The sequence below is a fragment of the Ictalurus furcatus genome, chromosome 6 (genome assembly GCF_023375685.1).
Source record: "Ictalurus furcatus strain D&B chromosome 6, Billie_1.0, whole genome shotgun sequence".
NCBI lineage: Eukaryota > Metazoa > Chordata > Actinopteri > Siluriformes > Ictaluridae > Ictalurus > Ictalurus furcatus.
In genome coordinates, this window is record NC_071260.1 from 15338658 (window position 1) to 15364679 (window position 26022).

The following is a 26022-nucleotide window of genomic DNA, read 5'->3' on the forward strand; positions in this document are numbered from 1 at the left end:
AGATCATTTAGAGGGTGCACTGGGTTTTATATAAAGTTCTTTTACACTCTTGCATCGCTCCATGACACAGCACTGACTTCCTAATTGAGTCACGTCAGCATGCGCCACTTTTTCACCAGCATTAAATTAATAATGACCCTTTCCCTGAATATGATCTCCAATGCTCTTTTTGAAGCTCTTAAAATGAAGGAAGCACTTCAGCCTCCAGAAAGAGGTTCCACAAGGCTAGAGCATACCACACGCCCCTCGGCACCTGATGATGCCCCATAACTGACCCAACTGAGCTCAGCCTACAGTATCCTACAGAGAGAGGGAAGGGATGGTTCATTATGTGCATTGGGGTTAGAGAATGTTAAACCAAAGATAAGACCTAAGAACAACATTTGGGGAAATTGCTTTTAAACCTTCCATTTGACCTCTGTTAAGTTCCAGCATACTGAAACATATCACACTGGTTCCAAATCCCCCATCTACACGAGATTCATAGACTTGAGAGGAAACCTGGTACTGCCTCAGCCAAGGAAGTGTGTGGAAGAAGGTTGCTGTGAATAGAGATAAAAAAGGGAGCGAGGGGGGGGGTGGGCTGAGAGAGGAAGGACTGAAAAGGAGTGCCACAGATTAGGGGTCGCTTTCTGGCCGTTTTGTTTGCACAGTAGCCTTGCAAACAATATTTCTTCCTGATGAGGTCACAAGGAATGCTTGCGAAAGTACTTGCCCAACGACTTGACGGACTGATAGCGTGTAGCGAAATATCATCCGTTATTCACCAACATGAGCATCCTACCCTCTTAACAGAGACTTTTCAGTGACGAACTGATTGAACCAGCTGACTGTGGGCAAGAGTAGAGTCTTTGTTCCACAATTATGCCCCATGCGTAGTTGTACAAATGACTGTTGTTTGCCATCAGCTGCTCTGAACCTTTTAAGCATCGTACAGTTGATGTGACGCCAGTATTATTGATGGAAATGACCAGCCAGGAAGATGTGGTTGTTGGGAAGGAAATAGGAGACAATAATGCAGTGCGTTACTTAGTTACTTCCAACAGTTATTGGTTCCAAGAGGTTTCAGTATGCTTCCAAGAAAATGCTGCACTAGGTAGTGAATAATAAAGCAACTTTGAGCATTATGTTTGTGCATTTAATAGGTTTTTAAAAAATTGTTCTATCACACTCTTTTTTGGTTTCTCAGGCAATAAGGAGAGCACCACTAGTCTGGTAAAACAGGGGATTTTGGAGCACAGGGAGGGACCTTGGGGCCGCTGGAATACCTGCCATGTGGAGCTCACGCCCTGCGAGCTGCGGGTCTACAGCCTGGACAGCAGTGGGAACAGGCAGCTGTGTACAGCCCTGTCACTGTCTCATTGCCAGAGTGTGGGTGCGCCTCAGCCTCAGGACGGGCGCGTGCTACAGGCTCTTTTCTTCAACAGCACTCGGTTGCAGCTCCGTACTCCCTGCCAGTGGGAGGCTCTGGAGTGGCGCCGGCTCCTTTGGGAACGTGTCCTGGTTGCCCGTCCAACTAATCGTAAGGGCGAACTGTCGTCTTCTGCTTCTCCAAATCCCCATGAACTGGATCCCAATGCAGTCTCTTTGCCAACCTCCTGTCCACTAGTCCGTCCCAAGGCCCTGCCACTATTCACCCAGCACTGCGCTGATGTGCTCAAAGTAGGCCTCCTGTACCAACTCAGCGACCTCAACAACTGGAGCGCCTTCACCTTCGTGCTCAGCCGCACCCAACTGCAGGCCTTCCAAACCGAGGGCCGAGGGCCAGTGTGCGAGCCCGTGCTGCGGTATTCTCTTGCCTCCTGCTTGGCTGTGCAGCGGGATGAGGCTGATGGAGGAGTCTGTGCCCACTTCCAGGCCATCTTCCCGGATGAGGTGCTGCGTCTGCGGGCTGAGAATGAGCCCCAGGCCCAGGACTGGGTGGAGGCCCTGCGCACAGCCGTGGCTGCCCAGAGACCTCAAGGGGAGAGCAGCCGTATAGCGCCATCTGGAGTGCTAATGAGGAGCAGACCAGCCCGAGAACGTCGCCAAAGGGAGGCCCAGAGAACCAAGCGCCAGTCTGTTACAACAAGCTTCCTGAGCATTCTGACTTGTTTGGCTGTAGAGAAAGGCCTGACTGCTCAAAGCTTCAGATGTGCAGGCAAGTACCATATTTTCCCACTGTTAATAATTTCTCTCTGCTCTTATATATTTAATAAAATCCCAAATATCCTTGAATGAATATGTTTGTCTTGGTTGCCAACCAGCTGTCAGTGAATATTGTAAGTCATTATTGCATATCATTGTCTCTTTGAGTCTTTATTTTGACCTGAGATTTTACACTATAGAAATGTCGCCTAGATACTATAGATTGGTGTCTACGTGTCATGTCAATGACCATGACCTGGACATTTGTCATTTTTGTAATTGCAATAAAAATTCAGGTTGGCCTCATCTGTTCATTTGCACCATTTAAGTGCCGAAGTGATTTGTTATGATTTTACTTCAAACCGGTAATGTGCTCCAGAGATTTTCCATTGTTTCATCCAGTGAGATCACCAAGCATCCCGTTCCTGAACTTTGGTTAACCAAGACCACACGAAATCATTTTCTGTTACTCAAACAAACAGGCATCCGTCTCACAAAAAGCCAGTGGTGAATCCTCAGCACTGGTCTGTAATTTGGAAATGGGCACTATCCCCCGACTCCATGTGCTCTTTGTTTTTGTTTATGTTTTGCTTCATGACAACGTGGTATTATTCATAGTCATATGCCGTCTGTTTGTGGTGGTAGTGGTGGTGGTTTGCTTTGTTGTGGTAGCTTCAGAAGTTTAGGTAGACAACATGGTTTACAGGCAGGTTTTTTTGAACTTGGGATTTTTGTTTCAAAGTAGGAATATCTAGATTTTGAGACTGAAATGTAGAGTTTTGGTATTGGGTGACATTTTCAGCATATAGTTTGTGTAAATTAGTGTCTTGAGCTAAAATTCCACGTCCAGTAAAGGCTGTGAATGAGTTGCCTTCTTCCTTGATTGGTGCAAACGTTAGCATTGAAAGTATTATTATTATTATTATTATTATTATCATTATTATTATTATTATTATTATTATTACAACAAACAGGTAGCAGACACCTGAAATAACTGGATAAAGAAGAGGAAAAAATCTCCTTTTAGAATTTCAAGCACTCTGGATGCTCCAATCAGTTAACAGTTGAGTTGTTTCATTCAGGCCAAGCAAATAGATTTTTACTGTTCATGATGTATAAGAGGTTCTGGATAAAAGTCTGTTCTTTCACTGAGATTTTCTCTTATTGTTATTTTTTTCTGTTCAGAGTTACTTTACTCTCTTCTTGCTTCTCAACTTCCTTGTATCTTTCTTTGTTTCATCATCATTCATTCATCATCAGTAACTTCTTTATCCTAGTCAAGGTCTGGAGCTTATCCCGGGAACGCTGGGTGCAAAGGTGGGAACAAACCCAGAGCTGCACACCAGTCCATCGCTTGTCATGATGCATACACACATTCACACACTCATTCACATCTAGGGGCGATTTAGAGTAGCCAACCCATCTTCTGACATGATTTTGGGAGGAAATCAGAGGAAACCCACATGGATACGGAGTCATTTTAAATCATGTGATTTCTCCCTTCTCTTTTGATGATGTTAAATGCTTTGTATATATGATGTATTGCGTAGTTGGCTCTCTGTAGTGGAATGTAGGATAACTATTTTCATTCTTCTACTCTGAAAAAGGTTTTGCAGATGAAGGTGCCAAGGTTTCTTACAAAATCTAACCAAACCTTCACTGCCCATTTTCCACAACTGAGTAGTTTTCATTTGTCTTTTTCCACCTCCACCCATTGTCTTTCTTTGTCTGTCTCCATCTTGCCTCCTCCTCTCTCTCTCTCTCTCTCTCTCTCTCTCTCTCTCTCTCTCAAATGGGAGCCAGTTTCCTTGGACCCCCCCTTTCAGTCACTTTGGAAGGGCAGTCAAAGGACCTGTAGTTGTTTTACACGTTAATCGCTTTTCTCTAAACAAATATCCTTGACCTTCCAGGACCTGTCAGAAGGATTAGTTGGGGAGTTGCCTTTGGAGGGCTGAGAGGACAGAGGCTGCTGGGAGAGCAAGGGGATGCTGCTGTTTCAGCTTGGACATGCAGGACAATGGACCCAGTGAGGGGTTGGGGGAAGGACTAAAAAGTAGTGATGGTGTTTCTCTAACAGAAGGAGAGTCTTGAGTTTCGTCTTATTACTGTTGCATTCTATGTGCTGTCTTGGGCTTTGATTGAGCACCATCCCCCCCTTTGGCCACTCTTTTCCTCTTTTTTCTTTTCCCAATTTGTTAGCACCCACCAAAGGTTGCTCTCACTGTCTCTGTTGCCGCTGTCTTTTTCCATTATATTGACAATGCAACAAAACAAAACCTCCTCTTCTTAAGTGCTAGCTGGTTCTGTTGATCGAAAATAATTTTAGAAGCAAGTTAATGCTTTTTATTCCTGCCTGTTATTTCTAGGAAGTGGAAAATATATTTAAAACTATACGAAAATCTGTATTGGTAAATCACAGTAATTCACAGACAGCTGCCAAGCTCGAATTGGTGGAATTTTTTAAAATGCCCACCTTCTACATTCTACATCATCCTGCCTGAAAGAAGCACAGCCAAACACTCCAAACTCTAACCCAAACCTCTCCACTTCAAAAAGGTCCTGTCTTCAAACTTTAGCCATCAAGCTCTGCCATTGGCCTCAGAGACACGTGGAGACCAGCGACAGCATGCCTGCACAATCAGCACATTGATTGATCATAACACCGAGAAGATTTTCCCTTTCAACAACGCATTTTGTTTTAGTTGGATGTCCAGTGTTCGCCCACTAGCTCAGTACAAGCTCTTGTTTTGCTCTTTCACACACTCGATAATCGCAGATATGTTGACATGCCCAATGGTTTTTATTCTCGTAATGCTGAAGAGATTATGATAACATCGGCAGATAATTACACCCTCAGGTTTGGGCTGCATCCCAAACCATATGCTACCCTCAGTATACCAGTGGTGTCATTGTTAGGCATCATATTTAGTGAAAAGAGTGTGGTCTGGAGTGCAGACCAAAATTCTTATTGAATATGTATTCCTTGCCTCTTACAGGAATCAGATGCTGTTCTTGCTGTTTCTACCAGAGAGGCTGACCTTTCCCGCAGCTTTAAGATCCATGTCGTTGTCCACATGATCACTATACTCAACCGTTTTCTTTGACCATCGTAAAATGTAGTCTGTACATCCAGCCATCAGCCAAAATGGCTTGAATTCTGGAAGTCTCTTTAGTGTAGTGTAATCAAGGCATGTGTGTGGGTTTGGTGCATTAGGAACTTAAAAAAAAACAAGACTACACCTTTCAAGTTCACTTTAACACATTAGGATAACACTGTGGTCATGTGGTTCTAACACATTAGGCTTGATACTCCAAGACGTTTTTAAATATGTTATGCTGGCATGAATTCTGACTCAAACATTGTGACCATTATGTGATGTCCTGAGTCTTTATTTATGATAACTGTTGGAGATGTCTCCAGCGTGTTGGTGGGATTGGAGCCGTGATGCATATCTCGGGTCGCCAAACAGCCCAATTCAATACCGCACCTAAATACCAGCTGTGTATGTACCTGTGTTGGGGAAGAGAAATCATAAAATTGGAGTTGGACAATCTATATTCAAATCATTATGCAAGAAAAGAACTTTGAAGCACACGCTCACCTCAACACATTTCCCTTCCTCCAGTTTTGCTTGAACCCTATCTTTCTGTTCGAGCTTTTCACACAACCCTGAAGAAGGACCCTGTAGAGGGATACAAGGACGGCAGATCAAATGGGAAGGTTACAGCTGTTGATGGGACAATAGCATGGAGACTGGGAGCTGGAGTGAGGAACAGGGTCAGGTGGGGGCTTAGCTACTACTGTTTACATCAAAAAGATGGTCAGCGCATCTTTCTTAGGCGCACACACTCACAGAGACACAAACACACCACACACACACAACCTCATGCTCACCCCATCGTACACATCTTTTTTTTTCTTTTTTTTTTTTGGAGTGGGTGTCAGCTTGAATAAAGGACATCAAAGCAGCAGCTTGGGTGTCTTTACTCTTGTGTTGCAGAGAAGCACCACCCCCCACCTGACTGCTTCTTCGGCGTGCTCCCATAGAGCTAGCTTGAAAGCGTCAAAAGCGGGAACCTCGGTGGAAAAGGGGAACAGAGTGACCCTCTCTCCACCAAGGACCGTGCGCCTCCTGTAGAACAAGACACGCCCATTCCACCAGAAACCATTATGAATGAGGCACCTAGAAGTGCCCTTGATTATATATTTTTTTGCCCAAACAGCTGCCATTTTCAGGATTGTGCTGTGTAGCACATCAAACACACCGCTTTCCCACACTCCTAGATTTGCCCTGGCCATTTTGCATGTGTCTTTTCTCTGTTTGTCTGAGGAACCTTTTTGAAGGTGGCATCTGGGCGGTTTGAATATTTTTGCTCATTATCCCCCTTAAAAAGAAACCGATGTGCTTTGACGTACAAAGCTGTATTGGTGGTTATGCATTTCAGTGATTTATATGCAAGCTCATGAAGGACCGTACTTGGTATACGTTGCGCTGTACACTAGACGCTGAGGTTGTGGTACCTCCGTGGCCAGTTTCTTCCCAGAAGTGACACAGATTCTGGGCACCAAATCTCCCTTCTTGGACTCATGTCCACAATGGACATTGTGAAAGCTGAAAAAACCATTTGAGAACACAATCTACAGCACTGTGTATGTTCTGGAATATGGGTGAAAATATTGGCTTAATAAACTATACTCGCTGACGGTTTTGGATTGAGGATGTTTAATCAAAGAAGCCAAACTCATGTGATTTGTAGCCTGTGAAGCTTCCTGAAGCCCCATGATTTGCTTTTATGGCCGTCCATTTGAGTTTGGACGAGCAGTCCTGTCATTACTGTTTTACTCTCCTCTGTGACACACTGTCAGTTTTGGATTTGTTTTTGCCTGTTGCATAAAAGCTGAAAAACTGAACATTCTTGAAGCATATGCCTTAAGCAAAAGTGTTCTTAATAATAGTTTTCCCAACAAGTGAACGTGAAGTGAGTGGTACAGTGATGCACTATTTTCAGAGTAGGGTGGTATTTGTGGGTTCATGCTGCACATGTACACTGATTACAGGGCAGCCATGACACACGACACCCCGCTGCGTGGTCTGTGGCTCAGCGCTACGATCAGGCTCCCATCAGCGGTGGAGCAAAAGGAGGGGGACACCAACTCTGCCTTTTTATAGTCTGGGGTCCCTGCCCCTGAAAACCTCAGGTTTACATTGGCAGTGAAGGACCGTACATGATGCCTGACTTCAAGCTCAGCTAGAACAACCCATTACATATTGGTTTAGGGACACATAAGAATGGAAGATCTTTCAGCAGAGAACTGAAGAGGAAAGTACGTTTTCAAGTGCGCCGTTTGAGCTCAGGCTATTTTGGATGAAATGTGTATGTTTATGTACAAATAACAGTCTACTTACTGGAAATGGTTTGTAGTTATAGAGTGGTGTGTGTGTGTGTGTGTGTGTGTGTGTGTGTGTGTGTGTGTGAGAGAGAGAGTTTGCATGGGTGTGTGTTTAATTCGACAATTGTTTAATGAAGAAGCAAATTGTGTGGGCTGAACTTACCCTGAAGTGTGACAACATGAAGAATTGCCGTTGTCCAGTCTATGTTAATACTTTAGTACCATCACATTGAATGTCCAAAGGTCCAATATGTGTGTGTATATATATAGAACATAACTGTAGAGTGTAGTGGAATGTCAGCATTTACACGGAGTTGGCATGTTCGCCCCATGCTTTGGGGTTTCCTCCGGGTGCTCCGGTTTCCTCCCCCAGTCCAAAGACTTGCATTGCAGGCTAATTGGCATTTCTACATTGTCCGTAGTGTGTGAATGTGTGTTTGCGATTGTGTCCTGTGATGGTTGGCACCCCATCCAGGGTGTCCCCTGCCTTGTGCCCCAAGTCCCCTGGAATAGACTCCAGGCTCCCCGTGGACATGCGTAGGATAAGTGGTACAGAAAATGGATGGATGACAGGATGCGGTTTTATTGGAAAATAATTAAATAATTAACAACAGGGTGGTGTGATGCCGTTACCGTCCTGAAGTTGAATATTTTCCAGTAGGCAAGGGTTTTTATTTGTTTATACCACAACAATTTGCTAGAGATTATAACAAGATATTTTCTTGTTAATTATAGAACATGATGTACTCTTTTTTTTTTATCTCTTTATAGTTACGTTTGTGGAACTTCTGTAAAACAAGTTCATTCCTGTCATCATTTATAACACTTAGAAACAGTCGTTCCCTCAGCGGTCAGGGGTTTTTATTTTTTTTAAACTCCCTTGAAGGTAATAAGACAAAAATGAAGCTTGTCCTCTTACTGAGAAACAGCAAAACTCTCCATCCTCAAAACTACCTCGGAATGCTGCAAAGACTCTTTGCAAAAATGATAATTGAATGTCTCCCTACATTCAATAAATAAAGCTGCACCATATCAACAATAAAAATGTTTTAAAATCAGTTTATGTACATCTAAACCTGTAATTTGCCTTGAAGATAGAATTAATGTCTGAACCTGGCTGTTATTAAATTAAATATATATATATATATATATATATATATATATATATATATATATATATATATATATATATATATATATGCACACACACCTTCTGACCATTCACAATTGAACAGTGCCCTGGTATGATGCAAAAATCTTTTGAGATATGTTAAATGAATAAGCTTTCCATTCTTGCAGTAAAGTGTGTCTTACTGCTGCTCCATAACCCTTTTTTCCCCTTACACACCAACCTACATCCGACAATCATAACAATAACACACTAATCAGTGAATTGTTTTCTCTGTGTTCACTGGCTCCTCTTTGGAAAGCTTCAGTAGACCTCCCCTCTTTGGAGACTGTGTGTTTTCCACCTTGTTTTTGTTCCTCCATATCTTATCTACCATCTCTCTATCTTTCTCAGCCTGTGAAGTAGGCTGCCCGACACCATGCTTCGCTGAGAATCGTGCTCGTCCATGTTTGTCTGCATACCTAACTCTCCATTCTTTTCATTCTCATGTCCTTTCTTCTTCCACGCTGTCCCAAAGTTGTATCTCCCAGATGGCTTGGATAAGAGACACCTGCCCAAGCTTACAATCACCTGTTTTGGTTCCTTAGGATGAATCTCTTACTTTGTAGGTCCCGAAATGTTTTGAAGAAAACCTGGACAAGAAAGAAGTGTGAAAGACAAAGCATTGCATGCTTTAGCTGATATCAGTTTTATTGAATAGGACTTCAGTCTCCATGGTGGTTGTATTTGATGCTGTGTGGCGTTCAGTTAGCTTTTGTTGTGCGTTTTTCTTTTTTTTTTTTTCTTTTTAAATCAGTGATGAAGTGATTTTGAAAGTCTCCAAGGTTGTTTTATCTTTGGATTTTCGGAAATGCAATACAATTGCTCACCTTTTGTCTGACCAAGGTACACACCATAAACTTGGACATATTAACAGGAAAACACTTAATCTGTCTAACATGAACCATGGTCACCCTTTATTAATGATTATCAGAAGGAGACATTCTCATGGTCTTTATCTCCTTCGATGACTTTGGCCTCTACGCAATGTTGCAATAGCAATAAGCGAGTTTATCTCTTGTATTTGTATAGCTCTATGTCTTTTGTGTTGTGGCTTACCCTCAGTTTTTTTTTTCCCCCTCCCTACAGGATGTCAAAGACCAGTGGGTTTGTCACGAGGCAAGGCCAAGGTTTGCTGCTACAGTGGATGGTACTATTGTCAGAGCTGCCACCAGGACAACCTCTTCCTTATTCCTGCTCGACTGCTGCATAACTGGGACACAAGCAAACATAAGGTGCAGTTCTGAAATTACACACGAGGGTGAACTATAATGCAGTTGTGATACTTTGTTTGCTGAGATGATTGCAGTCGACTCTTTGCAGAATAATACAGGTAGAATCCCTATTTTCACCAAGCGCTGCTGAGAGGAAGGTTCAGAGAGATGAACTCGATGAGGTCCGCATACCTTTTGAAGAAGCATATACAGACGTCACCATCCTAGACTGTTGTCAGAGCTGTTGTATGGTTACAAGGTTTGGAGACAACTGAATTGGTTGGGGGGAGTGAAATAAAATTAATTAAAACAGAAAGCAGTAGGTGTACACTGGGAATGCATCTATACCATTATTTTCAGACGGAGTACACGTATGACCTTGAGTACTCTGCTACAGAAACTGATGCCGTTCCAGAACCTTCACACTAACTGTCCGTCAGTGGTGGAATGAACTTCCAACCTCAATCCAGACCACTATCTTCGAAAAACAGCTAAAGACCCACCTCTTCCTTGAGCACCTGACTAACCCCTGAAATGCCAATCCCACATTATCCTAAAAAAACACAAAAAAAAACATACTCTGGCTCTTACATCACTAGTCTGCGCAATTTGCTTCTCTAGAACTCAATTATAAATCTTGTATGGTAGCACTACTTGCATTGTTCTCCACTTGATATATCGCTTTGCTTGTATTTCCACATTTGTAAGTCGCTTTGGATAAAAGAGTTTGCTAAATGAATAAATGTCAATGTAAATTATGCCAAATTGAGTAATCTGCTTAGTATTAATCAGTCAGAGACGTCACATTTTATTTAGTTCTGTTTGTTTCCCTGGTGGTCATGAGAAGCGTACATGCATGTTCATGCACTCATGGTAGTATGTGCGGTCTTTCGCTTTTTACGGAAAAGCACTCGTGCTTGTTTTCATTGCATCCGAAGCCCTCGTTGTTGATGACAAATACAGACCGATCGTCAAGAACGATACACTGGGTAATAGGGGTGTGCGATATGTATCGTCCAGAAGAATATCTTAATTGTTGTTTTAACAATGTGTGAGCCGACATCATCAAGTATGTCGGCCGCTTTGCAAAAACCAATCCAAAAATAAATCAAACATCTTGAATGTCCATGAATTCACTGCGTGATGTAGCGTAGCAGTATAGACTACTGCGCATGCGCATTGAGATTGCATGCTTTCCCTGCAGTTCTTCCTGTTTGACAGCTCTGTTTGATTTTAAATGTGTGATGTTTCATTAATCGTGGCATGCGCCCAGTTTGCTGTCATTTCGTGTCACCTGTTCATTAGCATGACAGTGAACACTTGGCTTATGTCACACATTGAGCATTTTACGACCAAGTACAAGTAAATAAGGACTGGAGATGCACTGATGTTGGCCAGTAATCGATATCGGCAGATTAAAGGCAATTTTTGACGGTTTAAAAACATCCGATGATCAGGGCCGATTATATCCAGTCAATCAAAAGAGGGTGGGAAAACATGATTTCGTGTTGTGTGTAAAGATGATGTGTCTTGTGTGAAATGACGATAAAACTGCAGTTTGTAAGCTCGGCACTGATAAAATTTGACACCACACGCTGCAGCAGAGCAGAAGCAGAGCGTATTTATTTTGGCGTCTATGTTAACGAACGAGTGCTTTCACACTGGACGCTGCAGCAGTGAAGCAGGAGTTTCGGCATCAATTATTATTTTTTTTTTTTTGTCGAGCTGCTCACGCTGAATTAAAGTGCCAGTACACCATTGAAAGATTTAAATGAAGATGAGTTGACAAAAAAGGTATACATTGCACAGGTTTCATATTCAGTTAATGTTAATATGAGTTAATATCATCAAAAAAAGTTGATATTATATATTACCAGTTTGATGTCAATGATGAAGTAGAAATGCTTTTGTTTGTGGTGTGTGAATGTGAGACTAACAGGAGGTTTTTTAGAATGCAGTCAATGTTAATATGAATTAATGACATTCAATAAGTTAATAATCTTACTTTAATCTTCGGAATTTAGTTCATGTGTTAATGTTAATTAGAGTAATGTGTTTTCTGTTTATGAGACCAGTTACTGTTAAACAACTTGTTGAAACGGAGAGAATAAAGTTTTTATTTGCATTTCTTTCAGAATTGTGGAATTAATTATTATTCATTTAAAAGATGGTATAAAAGACAGAACCAGCAAACTATCGGTTATCGGTATCGGCCGATATCAGTCAGAATAATCGGTTATCGGTATTGGCTGAGAAATTTAGTATCGGTGCATCTCTCTCTAATAAGCACCGTATCAGGTATCGATGCATCCCTAGTGTAAACGCAAACCAGTACTCTATACCGTATGTCTTTTTGCAGCCGGTCTAATAAAAGTAGGTCAAATATTTCCTCTTTTCGATCAGGTGTCCAAGCAAGCTAAGGAGTTCCTGGAGTTTATATACGAGGAGCCCTTGCTGGACGTGCAGCAGTTGAACCCAGGCCTCTACGAACACTCGGAACCTCTAGCTGCTGTGCTCAAGCTGCGGCAGCAACTCAAGTCTCTCAGGGCTTACTTATTCAGCTGCCGAGCCACAATAGCGGAGGACCTGCGCCGCAGGTGAGTGCACAGTACAAAGTGTGTATTTCAGAAGGGCAGGGGAATGGGGTAGAATCCAGTCATGAATGAAAGGATAGAATGTAGTGCCAGCGGGATACCACCTACATCCGTTTCTACAGACACAGAACTATATGAGACACCATTCAAATCAGCATGCACACACATACAAGTCCGGATCATTAACGTCAGCACGGCGTGAAACACAGAAGGCACATGTGAGGTAAAGAGAGCTGGAATTATTGTGCCTAAGTGGATTCCTATGGCCTAGGTTGAGTGGAAATATAAAGGGACTATGTTTATGTGAAGGGCTCCTCACTAAAAGGCTTGTCTCTCTGACAAATACTCTTTGCCCTCTTCAAGGTCATCCTCATGTATAGAGTGCATATGGTTGTACTTATCCATACACATATTCATGCTACGTATTCATAGGAACAGCTCTCTGATAAAATGTTTCACAATGCAGCGCCGCTGCTTCGCGTTTGAATAATGAATGCTCTTACTTCTAGAAGAATGAATACAAACAATGGTGCTTGAAGCATTTAAAGCAAGGTTGTGGAAAAGAAGCATAAGTGTTGACTCGATAACGAGGGAATGTTTACCACTTTTCAAAGAAAATTGTCCGTTTTAGAGTCGGGACTTCCAAACCGACTCGAGAGTCACAGCTTCTCCCTTCTTCTTGTTGCGCAAATATATCGGCTTGAATCATTGAATTATTGAACGAGCCAGTCTGTTTTTCCCCATTCGCTCTTTTGAACTCCATGGTGACCTAGGCTGTGGGCGCCTGTTTGAAGTACAGACGAGGCGCTCAACAAAGGTGGGGGGGAAGCTCGGTTTGGTCATGCTAAGCATCTGTTGGAGGTCCAGCTCTGCATCATCCCTCAGTTCTGGAGCTATCCCAGCTGTACCAGCGGGACATGACTTTATCTGGCTGGGGTGTTTACAGGCCACGCTGTTGATGACCACGGCTAGAGGCAGCGTCGAGGTCCAGTGTTTACGGCCAGGCTGTGTGCCGCTAACGGCTAATGCTCTGAATTTCTAAACAGTGCAGGATTGATGAGGGCAGTGGCACTAAAATATTACCCTCGCCATCCATCTCCTAGCCCAGACACCCATCCATGGCTCTGAAGAGGATGGAGAGTGTTTACACTGAGTAGTAGAGAGAGCGGAGAGAGCCGTCAGAGCGCCCACCAGAGAACCTGATATATAATGCACCTCCATAAGCGCACAGGCATGCAGCATACACTGTACTATAAGAACACCAATTTCAACTCGCATATTAACTCTACTACTTTATACAATGAATGTAAATGCACACAAACTTTATTTATTTATTTATCCTCTCCTCCATATACAGGGGTGGACAAATCCTAAATTCTTTAGCTAGCCCACTGAGCAAGTCAAAGCTGTGGGATAATCTCTGGGAGGAGTAACTTTTATGAAACCATAGTCTTTATCCTCTTCTGACCGTGTCTCCGGTGATGAATCGTATCCTGTTTATGCCCTCAACAAAAAAAGGAAGCATGTCTGTTGGTGTTCCTCATCAAATATGAAAAATGCGTTTGATTAGTCGTAATTTTCTCTCGATGAAGCATTTCAATAATACGCGCGTGCTTCGTGTACTCGTATTGGAGATGCAGGTTTTGTGCTGCACTCTACCGTACTGCATTTTGCTCAATTTAGATTTCGTATTCCTTATTCTGGTAGCATTGTCTAGCTTTATTTATGTAATATGCCTAGTAAAGATTGTTTCTACTAACTGCCGAACTACGTCTTTATGTTGCATGTGTAGTGCTGCAGGTTATAATATTTGGAAAACAGTACCATGTACACAGCATTGGCTTATTTGTCGCATGTTACATCGAAACAAATGTATAAAATGACATGTATTCTTTGGACGAAATCAGTAGGAAGTAGAGTTTTTCTTTCTCCGGGTTGTTAGATGAGTGAAGTAAAAACAGCGTTGGTTACTATCTACTTACTACAAGCAACTGAATGAAAAACTGATACACGCACGAGCTAGTGATGTTTCCACCACTGATGTGTTGTCAGTGTGTTCTTGGTGAGATTGAATCAAAATGCTTTTTCAATATAGAGTCATTATGTTTCGTCAAACACTGAGCACGGAGCAAATACCTTACCCAGAATCCCTCAGGCTTAGTGCTTGCTGACTACCGATAGCAGCTCCTGCATTTGGACTCCTTCTGATTGTCGACAAGCCCTGAATCGCCTGGATACCAACCACCAACAAACACTGTAGACCAGAGAATATATTTACTCTGTGGGTGAGAGAGAGAGAGAGAGAGAGAGAGACTGACTGGAGCCATGAGAATATATATTAACACCCAAATAGAGATAGAGAGAATGAGAGACCAGTTGGTGCTATGACGGACTGGAATGATGGCGGAGAACAAGAATACACTATAACGCTCCAGGTTTTTTTTCACGCCTCATACTTCCTTTAAATAAACTGGTTCAGCCAAAACAGCACTTGTCTGGGGATTAAGTTGTCTCACATTGGATAAAGGGGCAGCTCGTGCATTCTGTCAGTGTAGTATATTTCAGTGTAGTACATTTTATTTAGCCTAGCTAGAAGCAGAATGCTAATATCATTCTCTGTCTCATTTATTTATTTATTTTAAATAACATATCTTGAGTTGTTTGTCTTCTCATCCTCATCGCTTTCTCGTTATGCTACTGAATTAGGAGTATGTATACAATCATTTATTTCTCAGCAAAGTAAAGTGCAAATATCCCATACTTGCACATTCATTCCCCCCCACCGGTGTGTGTTTTTTTTGTGACTCCAGATTAATTTCATGAACTTCATATCAAGTGTCAGTTATGTCTCCAATGCATATTAACACACAGTAACAAACCTTTCAGCCTCTCCATTTATCTTAGTGGGATTGCTCGCACTGCTGCCTTTCCCTCTTCTGACCATTGCACCTCCCCAAAACATAAAAGAGGAAATTCATCCTCATCTAAACAAACACTCCTTTCCTCCATCCCTCAGTTTAGGCTGAGATTAGTTCAGTAATAGCAGCTGAGTCTAATGAGAAACGGCCCAGAGCTCTGAATGAAAGCAAATGGACTGCTACTCTACTCCATTCCCATTAGCCATTCGTTTACTGCTAAAAACCAGAACTTAAATGATATACATTTTCAAAAGTTCTAAACAGTAAATGTTAGCATTATAACACAAGTTCTCTCTTTTGATGAATGGTATACTCGGAGAGCAGTGATGGCATCCCACTGTAAGAAATGTGTGTAATTACCTAATGGTTTATGGTTGGTTCAATGATACTGGTTATGTTGCAAAAACCCAGCAAAACATATGATACAATATGATGCCCCTCAAACGCCAGCTGAACTGTCTGATCAGACTGTTCAGAGAAATTCCCAGATGTTATCATAATAATCGAATAAGTACCAGAGCTTTATTGCTCTGCTACTCAAGTAGAACCACCAAAATATCACAAACTTGTGAAATCAGCATTGTTACAGTACAGTGTGGTCCACTAATATTGTGGTCCACTAATATCCACTAACAGTGTGGTCCACTAATTACCCTTGGTAAATATGAGCAAATAATGCTGGGAAAAATTGTCTTTATTGTTGAACCTTTTGATCTTTTGTTTAAAAAATTCACAAAAATACTCTGCTCTCATGGATATCAAACAATTGCAAACAGAACACAGGTTTATCAAAAAAATATTTGTTAAATATAAGTGTGCAACAATTATTTGCTTTTAGTCAATACTTTGTGCTTCCTCCCTTTGCCAAGATAACAGCTCTGAGTCCTCTCCTATAATGCCTGATGAGGTTGGAGAATACATGGCAAGAGATCTGAGACCATTCCTCCATACAGAATCTCTCTAGATTCTTCAAATTTTGAGGTCCACGCTGGTGGACTCTCCTCTTCAGTTCACCCCACAGGCGTTCTATGGGTTTCAAGTCAGGGGACTGGGATGGCCATGGCAGGACCTTGATTTTGTGGTCAGTAAACCATTTTTGTGTTGATTTTAATGTATGATTTGGATCATTGTCCTGCTGGAAGATCCAACCACAGCACATTTTAATCTTTCTGGCAGAGGCAGTCAGGTTTTCATTTAATATCTGTTGATATTTGATAGCGTCCATGATGCCATGTATCCTAACAAAATGTCCAGGTCCTCTGGCAGAAAAACAGCTCCAAAGCATTAAAGAGCCACCGCCATATTTAACCGTGGACATGAGGTACTTTTCCACATGGCTACCTCTCTGTGTGCACCAAAACCACCTCTGGTGTTTATTGCCAAAAAGCTCTATTTTGGTTTCATCTGACCATAGAACCCGATTCCATTTGAAGTTCCAGTAGTGTCTGACAAACTGAAGACGCTTGAGTTTGTTTTTGGATGAGAGTAGAGGCTTTTATCATAAAACCCTTCCAAACAACTTGTGGTGATGTAGGTGACTTCAGATTGTAGTTTTGGAGACTTTCTGACCCCAAGATGCAACTAACTTCTGCAATTCTCCAGCTGTGATCTTTGGATATTTTTTGGCCACTTGAACCATCTTGTTCACAATGTACTGAGATAGTATAGACACACGTCCAATTCCAGGTTGATTCATAACATTTCCAGTTGACTGGAACTTCTTAATTATTGCCCTGATGGTGGAAATGGACATTTTCAATGCTTGTGCTATTTTCTTATAGCCACTTTCCATTTTGTGAAGCTCAAAGACCTTTTGCTGCACATCACAGCTATATTCCTTGGTCTTACCTATTGTGATGAATGACTAAGGGAATTTGGCCTATGTGTTACCTCATATTTATACCCCTGTGAAACAGGAAGTCATGATTGAACAATTTCCTGTTCTTAGTCACCCAGGTGTACTAAAAAAAATAAAATAAAATATCAGTGGGAATATACTTCAAATATATTTTTCTCATATGAATTCATAGGGGTGCCAATAATTGTTGCACAGCTATATTTAGCTGTGATTAATTAAAAAGATTTTTTTTAATTAAAAAGATTTTTGGGGGGGGGTAAACCTGTTTTGTTTGCAATTGTCTTATATCCATGAGAGCAGAGTGTTCTTGTGATTTTTTTGACAAAAGATCAAACGGTTAAACAATAAAGACAATTTTTCACAGCCCTCTCATATTTACCAAGGGTGCCAATATTAGTGGAGGGCAGTGTATAATGATAATTAATCACATATACATTACAGCACAGTGAAATTCTTTTCTTCGCATACCCCAGCATGTCAGGAAGCTGGGGTCAGAGCATCTGGAGCAGAGAGGGTTAAGGGCCCTGCTCAAGGGCCCAACAGTGGCAGCTTGGCAGTGCTGGGGCTTGAACCCCCAACCCACTGATCAGTAACCCAGAGCCTTAACCACCAAGCTACCACTGCCCCTACCACCCAACTGTTGCTGGACTACCAACTTTCTGGTGGAGTGTGTGTGAACATTGGAAAATCATCAACTATTTATTTACATATTGTACCTAAAAGTTCAACATTAACCTAATTAGTAAGCAGAAACAGATTTAGGTTAATTGTTTAAAAACAAAAAATGAAAAAAAAGTGTATAGAAACCCAGTAAATCTCCCTTCTCAGCACACTCTCTACGTTTCACCACATGTATGCGCTCACTCTTGTTTCCGTATATGCATCCTCAGCTATTCCAACTTCCTCTCCCCACCATTTTCACTAAATTACTCCCTTGCTGCTCACATTTTGTCAGCCGGTCCCCTCTCTCATCCCATCCGTGTCATTAGGAGCCCTTTCACGCGCTGCCAGCCAATGCCCACCCACACACACAAACACACACACACACATACATACATACATACAGTTTGTGCCACGAGTCCCCCCCCCCCACCAATCTGTACAGCAGCCTTGCTAATGACTGAGCTCAGCCGCAGAGTGTAAGCAGAGAGTTATTAACTGAGAGAAGCTCAAGATGCACCGACAGGCCTTACCATATCCCAGAGGACCCATGCTTAATCAGTCCAGTTACCCAGCCTCTTGAAGCAGAACAGACCAGTATACTCTGTTCATGTAGACAGCTCTATAGCAGGAATCTTCAAGGTGGCCAGTGCAGAATCATACAGGTGTGAGGGGATTGTCCTGGACGGATAAAGGTCTTTTTTTTTTCTTCTTTTTCTCCACTTGGCGTGCCAGTAGAATAAATGGTCATCTTAGCGGGATCAAAAGTAATAGTTATTGGTTAGTATGGATTTCCATAACCTTATTTATTTAGTAGCCTACAGGATAAAAAAAAAGAAAGGCCTGCAGTGAAATTATATATAAAATATATATCTCACCATCATTTTAAAAATTAAGTATCGGAAGTGATCTGTTCAAGCACAGGGAGGGTATTTTAACAAGATCAAGAAGACCTATTTACAACAATACTGTATTTTGTGCTTCACATAAAACATGCTCTACAGTAGTCTTTGCATTCATAAGTTAATTTCAAATGTTGCAAATTGTTTTATTGCAAATATTACAAATGTTTTTTTCTTTTTCCAGCTGACTGGTTCCCATTGACAAGGTTCCACGTTGTTATGCTCATGCATTAATATCTGTTTTCCTGATATTAATACAGTCTAATACAGGGGTGTCAAACTCATTTTCACCGAGGGCCACATCAGCATAATGGTTGCCCTCGATGGGCCACAATAACAGTGTGAATGTAACAAAATGCAATGTAATTTAAAATAAATTAAACTACACCTTATTATATTGTTAAATAACTGTTACTGTATTTATTATGTATTCAACTTACAAATATTACATTTGCATTTGCACAGATGTAAAAATAAATGTTCAGTTTGAAACCCACATTACTTGAATTCAAACTATTTAAGCAAATTAAGAAAAATATTATAAACAAGTTATGATATTAACCCTTAACTTCATTCAGAACTTTTTTCAACACAGTCAAGGGGGACAGAACTATGGCACAACCAACATGTATTACAGAAGTAGCATTTTACAAAAAGAACAACAACAATGAGGTGATGCTGCCTGTCCTTGAACGCATCAAGTAGATCCGTCCTCACCCTGAGACACCATCTCACACACATCCTCATTCGTAGATCATGTTCTGGAAATAACAAACACAAAACAATATGCAAGCACAATCATTAAATTGTACACATTTCTACTGTTCTTAGTCTTGGTTTAAATGCATTCTATTTTAATTCAGGTTTTTAAAAATGCTTACCTATATTTCCTGGCCGGATGTCTGACACCGTTTTTCCCTGGCCAGAGTGTCAATGTCTGGTTTTAGGTCTTGTACTGAGGCAATCCGCAAAACAGCGTGGAGGTTGTCATCAGTAATGCATGACCTGTGCTTGGTCTTGTTTGAATTCATTATTTAAACCAACGATTTGTCACGCCCCTAGGCGTCTGATACTGACGGAAAAGGGACCCTTCCACATCTGTATGAAACGCTCTGGGTTCTCAATTGACTCCAATGTAAACCCGTCCGCGGCAGTAAGAGACACTAAGAGCAGACGCTCCAGCTGTCCCTTTTGCGTCAGTATCAGACACCTAAGGGCGTGACAAATCGTTGGTATTTTATGAGTTGGGAATGAGAACAGCAAAAACGTATGTTAAGACAATCATGCACCTCTCACGTTCTCGCAGGCCAGATAAAATGACGTGGCGGGCCACATTTGGCCCGCAGGCCTTGAGTTTGACACATGTGGTCTAATACATGACAAAAAAAAAAACTATGCATGCCAGTTTGTTCAAAATGCATTATCAGGGATGTGAGATGTGACATGTTTCTGACTCACCGTCTCTGTAGTAAATGCTGCTCTAATTGGTTGGCTGCCATTGAGCGTTTTTTTTTTTCTTTCTTCCCTCTCACACAGTGTCCATCTGCTTTCTCTCTTTCCACTCAGTTGAACCTGCTCACTCAGTTTACTTGGCCCTGTCACTCACTCTCTACTCTCTATCCATCCATGTCAGTCTCATTTCATTTCTCCCTCTCGTTCACCCGTCATCTCTATCGATTGCCTTTATTCATCTCTCGCTCTCTACCATCCCCTCTTTTTTCAGATGCCACAGTGGGCTCTTGATTTGTAATGTGAGCAGGCGTAGGCAAGTGATGGGGAGAGAGAGCGAACGAGGAGAGCGGAGTACGCTCAAGGGACGAGAGGGGTGAAGAGGGCCATAATAGCCAGCTAGATGGAGAAAGAGATGGAGGGATATATCGTGAGAGAGAGTGAGAGTGAGAGAGAGAGAGGAGTGAGCTGCCCCACTTCACCTGTAATAAAGGAGAGTGCTTTTAAATGGCTATGCCACAGGCTTTTTTCAATTCAATTAAATTAACCCCTATTTCCCCAGTAATTTGGACTCATGTGTTGTCATGGATACAGGAACACAGGAAGTATGTATGTGTCCATCCATCTTTTTTTAATCGTGCTGTGCAGTGATAGTACAGTATAATTCACATTGGAGTGAGTGATCTATTGTGTGGAGATTTGTCTGATTCATTTCGGGTGCTGTTTCTGCAGGATTTTTCCAAGGGAATACCTGCTACAGAACATTCACCTGTACTCTCTGGCCGATCTCCAGCAGGTGAGAATGTTTTACATTACACTCACACACACATATGGTATCTGTTAATTGCCATAAGCTTTTCTGTTTATATGGTCAGCTCACCTGTCCTTCTAGTGCTTATAGTGCAGAATTGTTCTAAAGGTGCACCCAGGCCTCCAATGCTGCACTTCAGTAGTTAACCACCGTGTCAGTATTTCAGTGGTTTAAAAGGTACGTCAACCCCAAATAATTTTTTTGACCCGTAAACACATTCACGCAAACGATTAGATCAGTCTGAATTGCCACTCTGCCTCAGTTTGTGACAAAAGAAGGGGGATTTTGCCCCTCAGTAGGTGGCGGCCTTTCAACTGTCGATGCCCCCATAGATGGAAGCAGCTGCATTCCCCAGCTCTGAGCTACAAATACAGCAACGGCTTTGAGCTCCTAGTGTAAAAACACATCTGAAACTTTATAAAGCGGCCGTTTACGTTGCCAATGAATATTGTCTGGTTTTGTTAGCTAGATTTAGTGTTCGCCATCTAGTATAATATTTGTGCTCTATTTAAATAAGCATTTGCACACTTCTTTTTGTTTGATCAGATTAGTTTAGATGATAAATATGGCATCGTGGTTAAACCCTTTGCTGTTTAGGGATGTGATCGCTCTCTGTGACCCTGACTAGCGGAAATCGAAGGTGGACATACTTTTTCTACATTTTAAGCTGGCCGAGTAGAACCATAAGACGGGAAGTTAGTTAGATAGCTAGCGGGGATGAACAATGGGGATAAACTCCGCTGGGCAATGGTGATTCTTGTAAATGGAAGTGGACGGGAGGTGGGGTGAAGAAGAATCAAATCATTCCTGTGTTCTTGTGGTTCACCTTGTATCTGCTAGAGGCCAAATTCTCCCCAGTGCACCATTCAGCATTATAACCACAGAACTCTCTGCTGTCAAATATAAACATGACTGTGAGAAGAACTCTTCATCATACCTTGCACTTGCACAGAATTTGTGTTATATGATTAATATGCTCTTATATGGCCAAAAGTATGTGGACACCTGACCATCACACCCATATGTGTGCCTTCCCCAAACTGTTGCCACACAGTTAGAAGCACACAATTCTTCCAACTAGAATGGCTTCATATGCTGTAGCATTACAGTTTCTCTTCAGTGGAACGAAGTTGCTCAAACCTGTTCCCATATGCACAAAGGAGCTCTATGAAGACATGCTTTATCAAGAATGGTGTGGAAGAACCTGAATGTCGTGCACAGAGCCCTGACCGAAACCCATTGAACACCTTTTGGGATGAACTGGAACGCTGATTGCACCCAACATCAGTGTCTGACCTCACTAATGCTCTTGTGGCTGAACGAACACAAATCCCCACAGCCATGCTCCAAAATCGAGTAGAAAGCCTTCCCAGAAGAGTGGAAGGTATTAAAAGGGGGACTATATTAGGAATGGGGTGTTCAACTAGCAGACTGGGTGTGGGAGAGGCTGGTTGCTTGGGGGTTGTTTCTGCTTGTGTTGTGGACTGGTTTGATGGCCTTCATCTTTACTCCTTCTAGGAGCACTATCCTCTACCTTATGTTATGTTAGTAGCACAAGTTATAAGCAAGGTTAAAAATAGTCGAAAGCCTGGTTTTACATGGGGAGTTGTTACTGTTAAGACTTGGTGATTTTATTTCTATATAGATTACCAGTGTCTGTGTTTTTCTCGATCTTCTCCTGAGAAAATTTCAGATTTTGCAGGTAGATATTCTGTTAACCAGTGTGTTTTGCTGTGCTTTAAATTCATTTAAAATAACTGCTTGAAATTCTCTAAGAAGGAAATCTGTTGTGTAACAATTTGCATGTTATATCACGCATTGTCTGTCTAAAAGAAATGAATAGATGCGCTGCTTCTCTTTCTGTGTCACTCTCTATACGCTGTCTTTCAAAAGTTTGGAATCAGATTCAGTAATATCAACTCCATTTTGTTGAAGATATATCTTTTTTTTATTTTTTTTATTTTATTTTTTTTTTTAAATAGATTGTAATATGATTGTAATGTTATGGGCTTAGGTCCAGAATTATGACTATGTTCATATTTTAATTTGAAAATATTTCTTAAAGCAATGATCAAATCTTAATGGAGGAATTTGAATTATTTCTCATTTAATTCATTTTTCAGTATATTTCAAATAACTTTTTCCCCCTCAAAACACTTCAAATACCATTTTACTATACTATTAGACCTACCACATTGTATAAGAGTTTAGTGACCGTTTATAAAATTTGACAGGTTATAGTAAATCGTTGAGTAGTAGTATAGATACTGGAATCGTGTATGAATTTTTGTCGTCCTTTCTTAGAACCTCCTCCTGCCCCTCCTCTTAACTGTTACTTTGACTGTGTTCATTCCCTCTATTTCTTTTCACTCTCTCTCCTAGCAGGAGGGTCGAGTCCCTTTGCCTGCTCCTTCTTCACCCCATGTTCCCTCCCACCCAGCTAACTAATTAGTGGCATTCAGAAGCAACAGGCAGAAAAACAAAGTGTGACAAGCCTTCATTCTTCCCAAACATCCCACTCCCTGACACTACCACACTCAGTATTTTTTTTTTCTCCTCTGCAGCTCTTTCACCCTCTATTTCTCCCCCTTGTTGAATTTCTTTCATTCCCGTTCCTCTTGAACATGTGAAGAAGAGAGAATTTTAACAAATAGTACACTTATAAATGGTCTAATATCAGATTTATAACATTCTTACAGTGAAGCACATAAGAGTAAGTAGTAGGTGTAAAGCGTGTATTGTTTTTCTTAATGATTGTTGATAGTATAATGGGGAGTATAGTATAGTCATGTTTTACCACCTTACAGCACGTTGTTCAAGTTTCCCAACATTATTTCACAGTGGGATTTTTTTTTTAATTATTATTCTTGGAGTTTATTGGAAGCTGTTATTTTCTGTCCTCACTGACTTCTTCAGACTTTGAGGACATTTCTCATTCTTGTCACATCGCTCTCTCTTTCAGCATGCTAATTGGCTTACCTTATTAAGGGGCCATTTTCTTTTAGCATGGCTGCCTCATGCCAGGTCCTTCGTGGCCCGGGAATGTTCTCCCTGCGTGTCGAGGTCACTGAATGCTGAATAAGTAGACACCAGAAACTCTATAGACCCAAAGCACATGCACTTGCCTATTCAGTTCCAGCAAACAAATACCAGTTTAATGCTGTCTTTATTTTTAAAAAATCAAGTCCATTGGCCATAATTGTTTGCCTAAGGCTTGCCCAGATACAGGTCTAGTTTAGGCACTGGCTTTTGTTGAGCTTTACAACTAAAAGAGATTAAAGAGTGGCCAAAGATGGCCCACATGAAGAGTGCCATATAAATGCTAATTGTTTTGTATGCATTATACTAGATGTAACAGTGTTAGCCTTGCCAATGACCTATAAACAACTGGAGAAGCACAAAGGGGCATTCGGTGGCTTTGCGGCATCATTGGCATACACACAAAGTTGCTGAGTCTCTCGTGGACTTCTGGGTGTGCCTCCTGGCATACTTTTCATTCTCTCAGCACTTCGGATCCTACAAGATTTTACTTTTCTTTGAGTTGGATTTACTTGGGACTATCCATTGAGATGACACTTTATATCCTGCACCTACATTATTCATTCATTTACTGCATAAATGCAGTTACTGAAGTAGCCTGTTTGTCGCTATGCACAACAAGACAGCCCTTCTAACACTGCTGTGCATCCAAATGGGCAACCACTAAAAAAATTATGGTCAGTGGTATTCCTTTTCTATTATTATACAGGTGCGTCTCAAAAAAATTGAATATCGTGGAAAAGTTCATTTTTCCCAATTTAATTCAAAAAGTGGAACTTTCATGTGTTCTAGATTGATTACACATGAAGTGAAATATTTCAAGCCTTTTTTTGTTTTAATCTTGATGATTACGGCTTACAGCTCATGGAAATCAAAAATCCAGTATCTCAAAATATTAGAATAAAGAATTTATAATACAGAAATGTCGACCTGAGAAGAGCTCTAATCAGATAATTAACTCAAAACACCTGCAAAGGTTTCCTCAGCCTTGCTCAGTGGTCCAAGGTTCTCTTTTCAGATCAAAGTAAATTTTGTATTTCATTTGGAAATCAATATCCCAGACTCTGGAGGAAGAGTGGAGAAGCACAAAATCCAAGTTCCTTGAAGTCCAGTGTGAAGTCTCCACAGTCAGTGATGATTTGGTGCCATGTCATCTGCTGGTGTTGGTCCACTGTGTTTTCTCAAGTCAAGAGTCAATGCAGCGTCTACCAGGAGATTTTAGAGCACTTCATGCTTCCATGTGCTGGCAAGCTTTATGGAGATGCTGATTTCCTTTTCCAGCGGGACTTGGCACCTGCCCCACAGTGCCAAAACTACTAGTAACTGGTTTGCTTGGTATTACTGTGCTTGACTGGCCAGCCAACTCGCCTGACCTGAACCCCATAGAGACTCTATGATAGACACCAGACCAACAATACAGACCAGCTGAAGGCCGCTATCAAAGCAACCTGGGCTTACATAACACCTCAGCAACCTGGACTTCCATTTCCATAACACCTCAACAACCTGGACTTCCATAACACCTCAGTAACCTGGGCTTCCATAACACCTCAGCAACCTGGACTTCCATAACACCTCAACAACCTGGACTTCCATAACACCTCAGTAACCTGGACTTCCATTTCCATAACACCTCAACAACCTGGACTTCCATTTCCATAACACCTCAACAACCTGGACTTCCATTTCCATAACACCTCAGCAACCTGGACTTCCATAACACCTCAGCAACCTGGACTTCCATAACACCTCAACAACCTGGACTTCCATAACACCTCAACAACCTGGACTTCCATTTCCATAACACCTCAGCAACCTGGACTTCCATAACACCTCAGCAACCTGGACTTCCATAACCCCTCAACAACCTGGACTTCCATAACCCCTCAA

The 26022-nt window shown here is 41.6% G+C and overlaps 1 protein-coding gene across 2 annotated transcripts in view; it reads left to right on the forward strand.

Annotated features, from left to right (window-relative positions):
• The window catches only part of plekhm3 (pleckstrin homology domain containing, family M, member 3), a 40824-nt gene that overhangs the window by 7721 nt on the left and 7081 nt on the right, over window positions 1-26022 (forward strand). For both annotated transcript variants that reach the window (XM_053626689.1, XM_053626687.1), the window contains exons 4-7: window positions 1190-2140; window positions 9777-9922; window positions 12305-12498; window positions 21015-21078. In XM_053626689.1, the coding sequence (XP_053482664.1) occupies window positions 1190-2140; window positions 9777-9922; window positions 12305-12498; window positions 21015-21078 (1355 nt within the window). The remainder of the gene's footprint in view (window positions 1-1189; window positions 2141-9776; window positions 9923-12304; window positions 12499-21014; window positions 21079-26022) is intronic.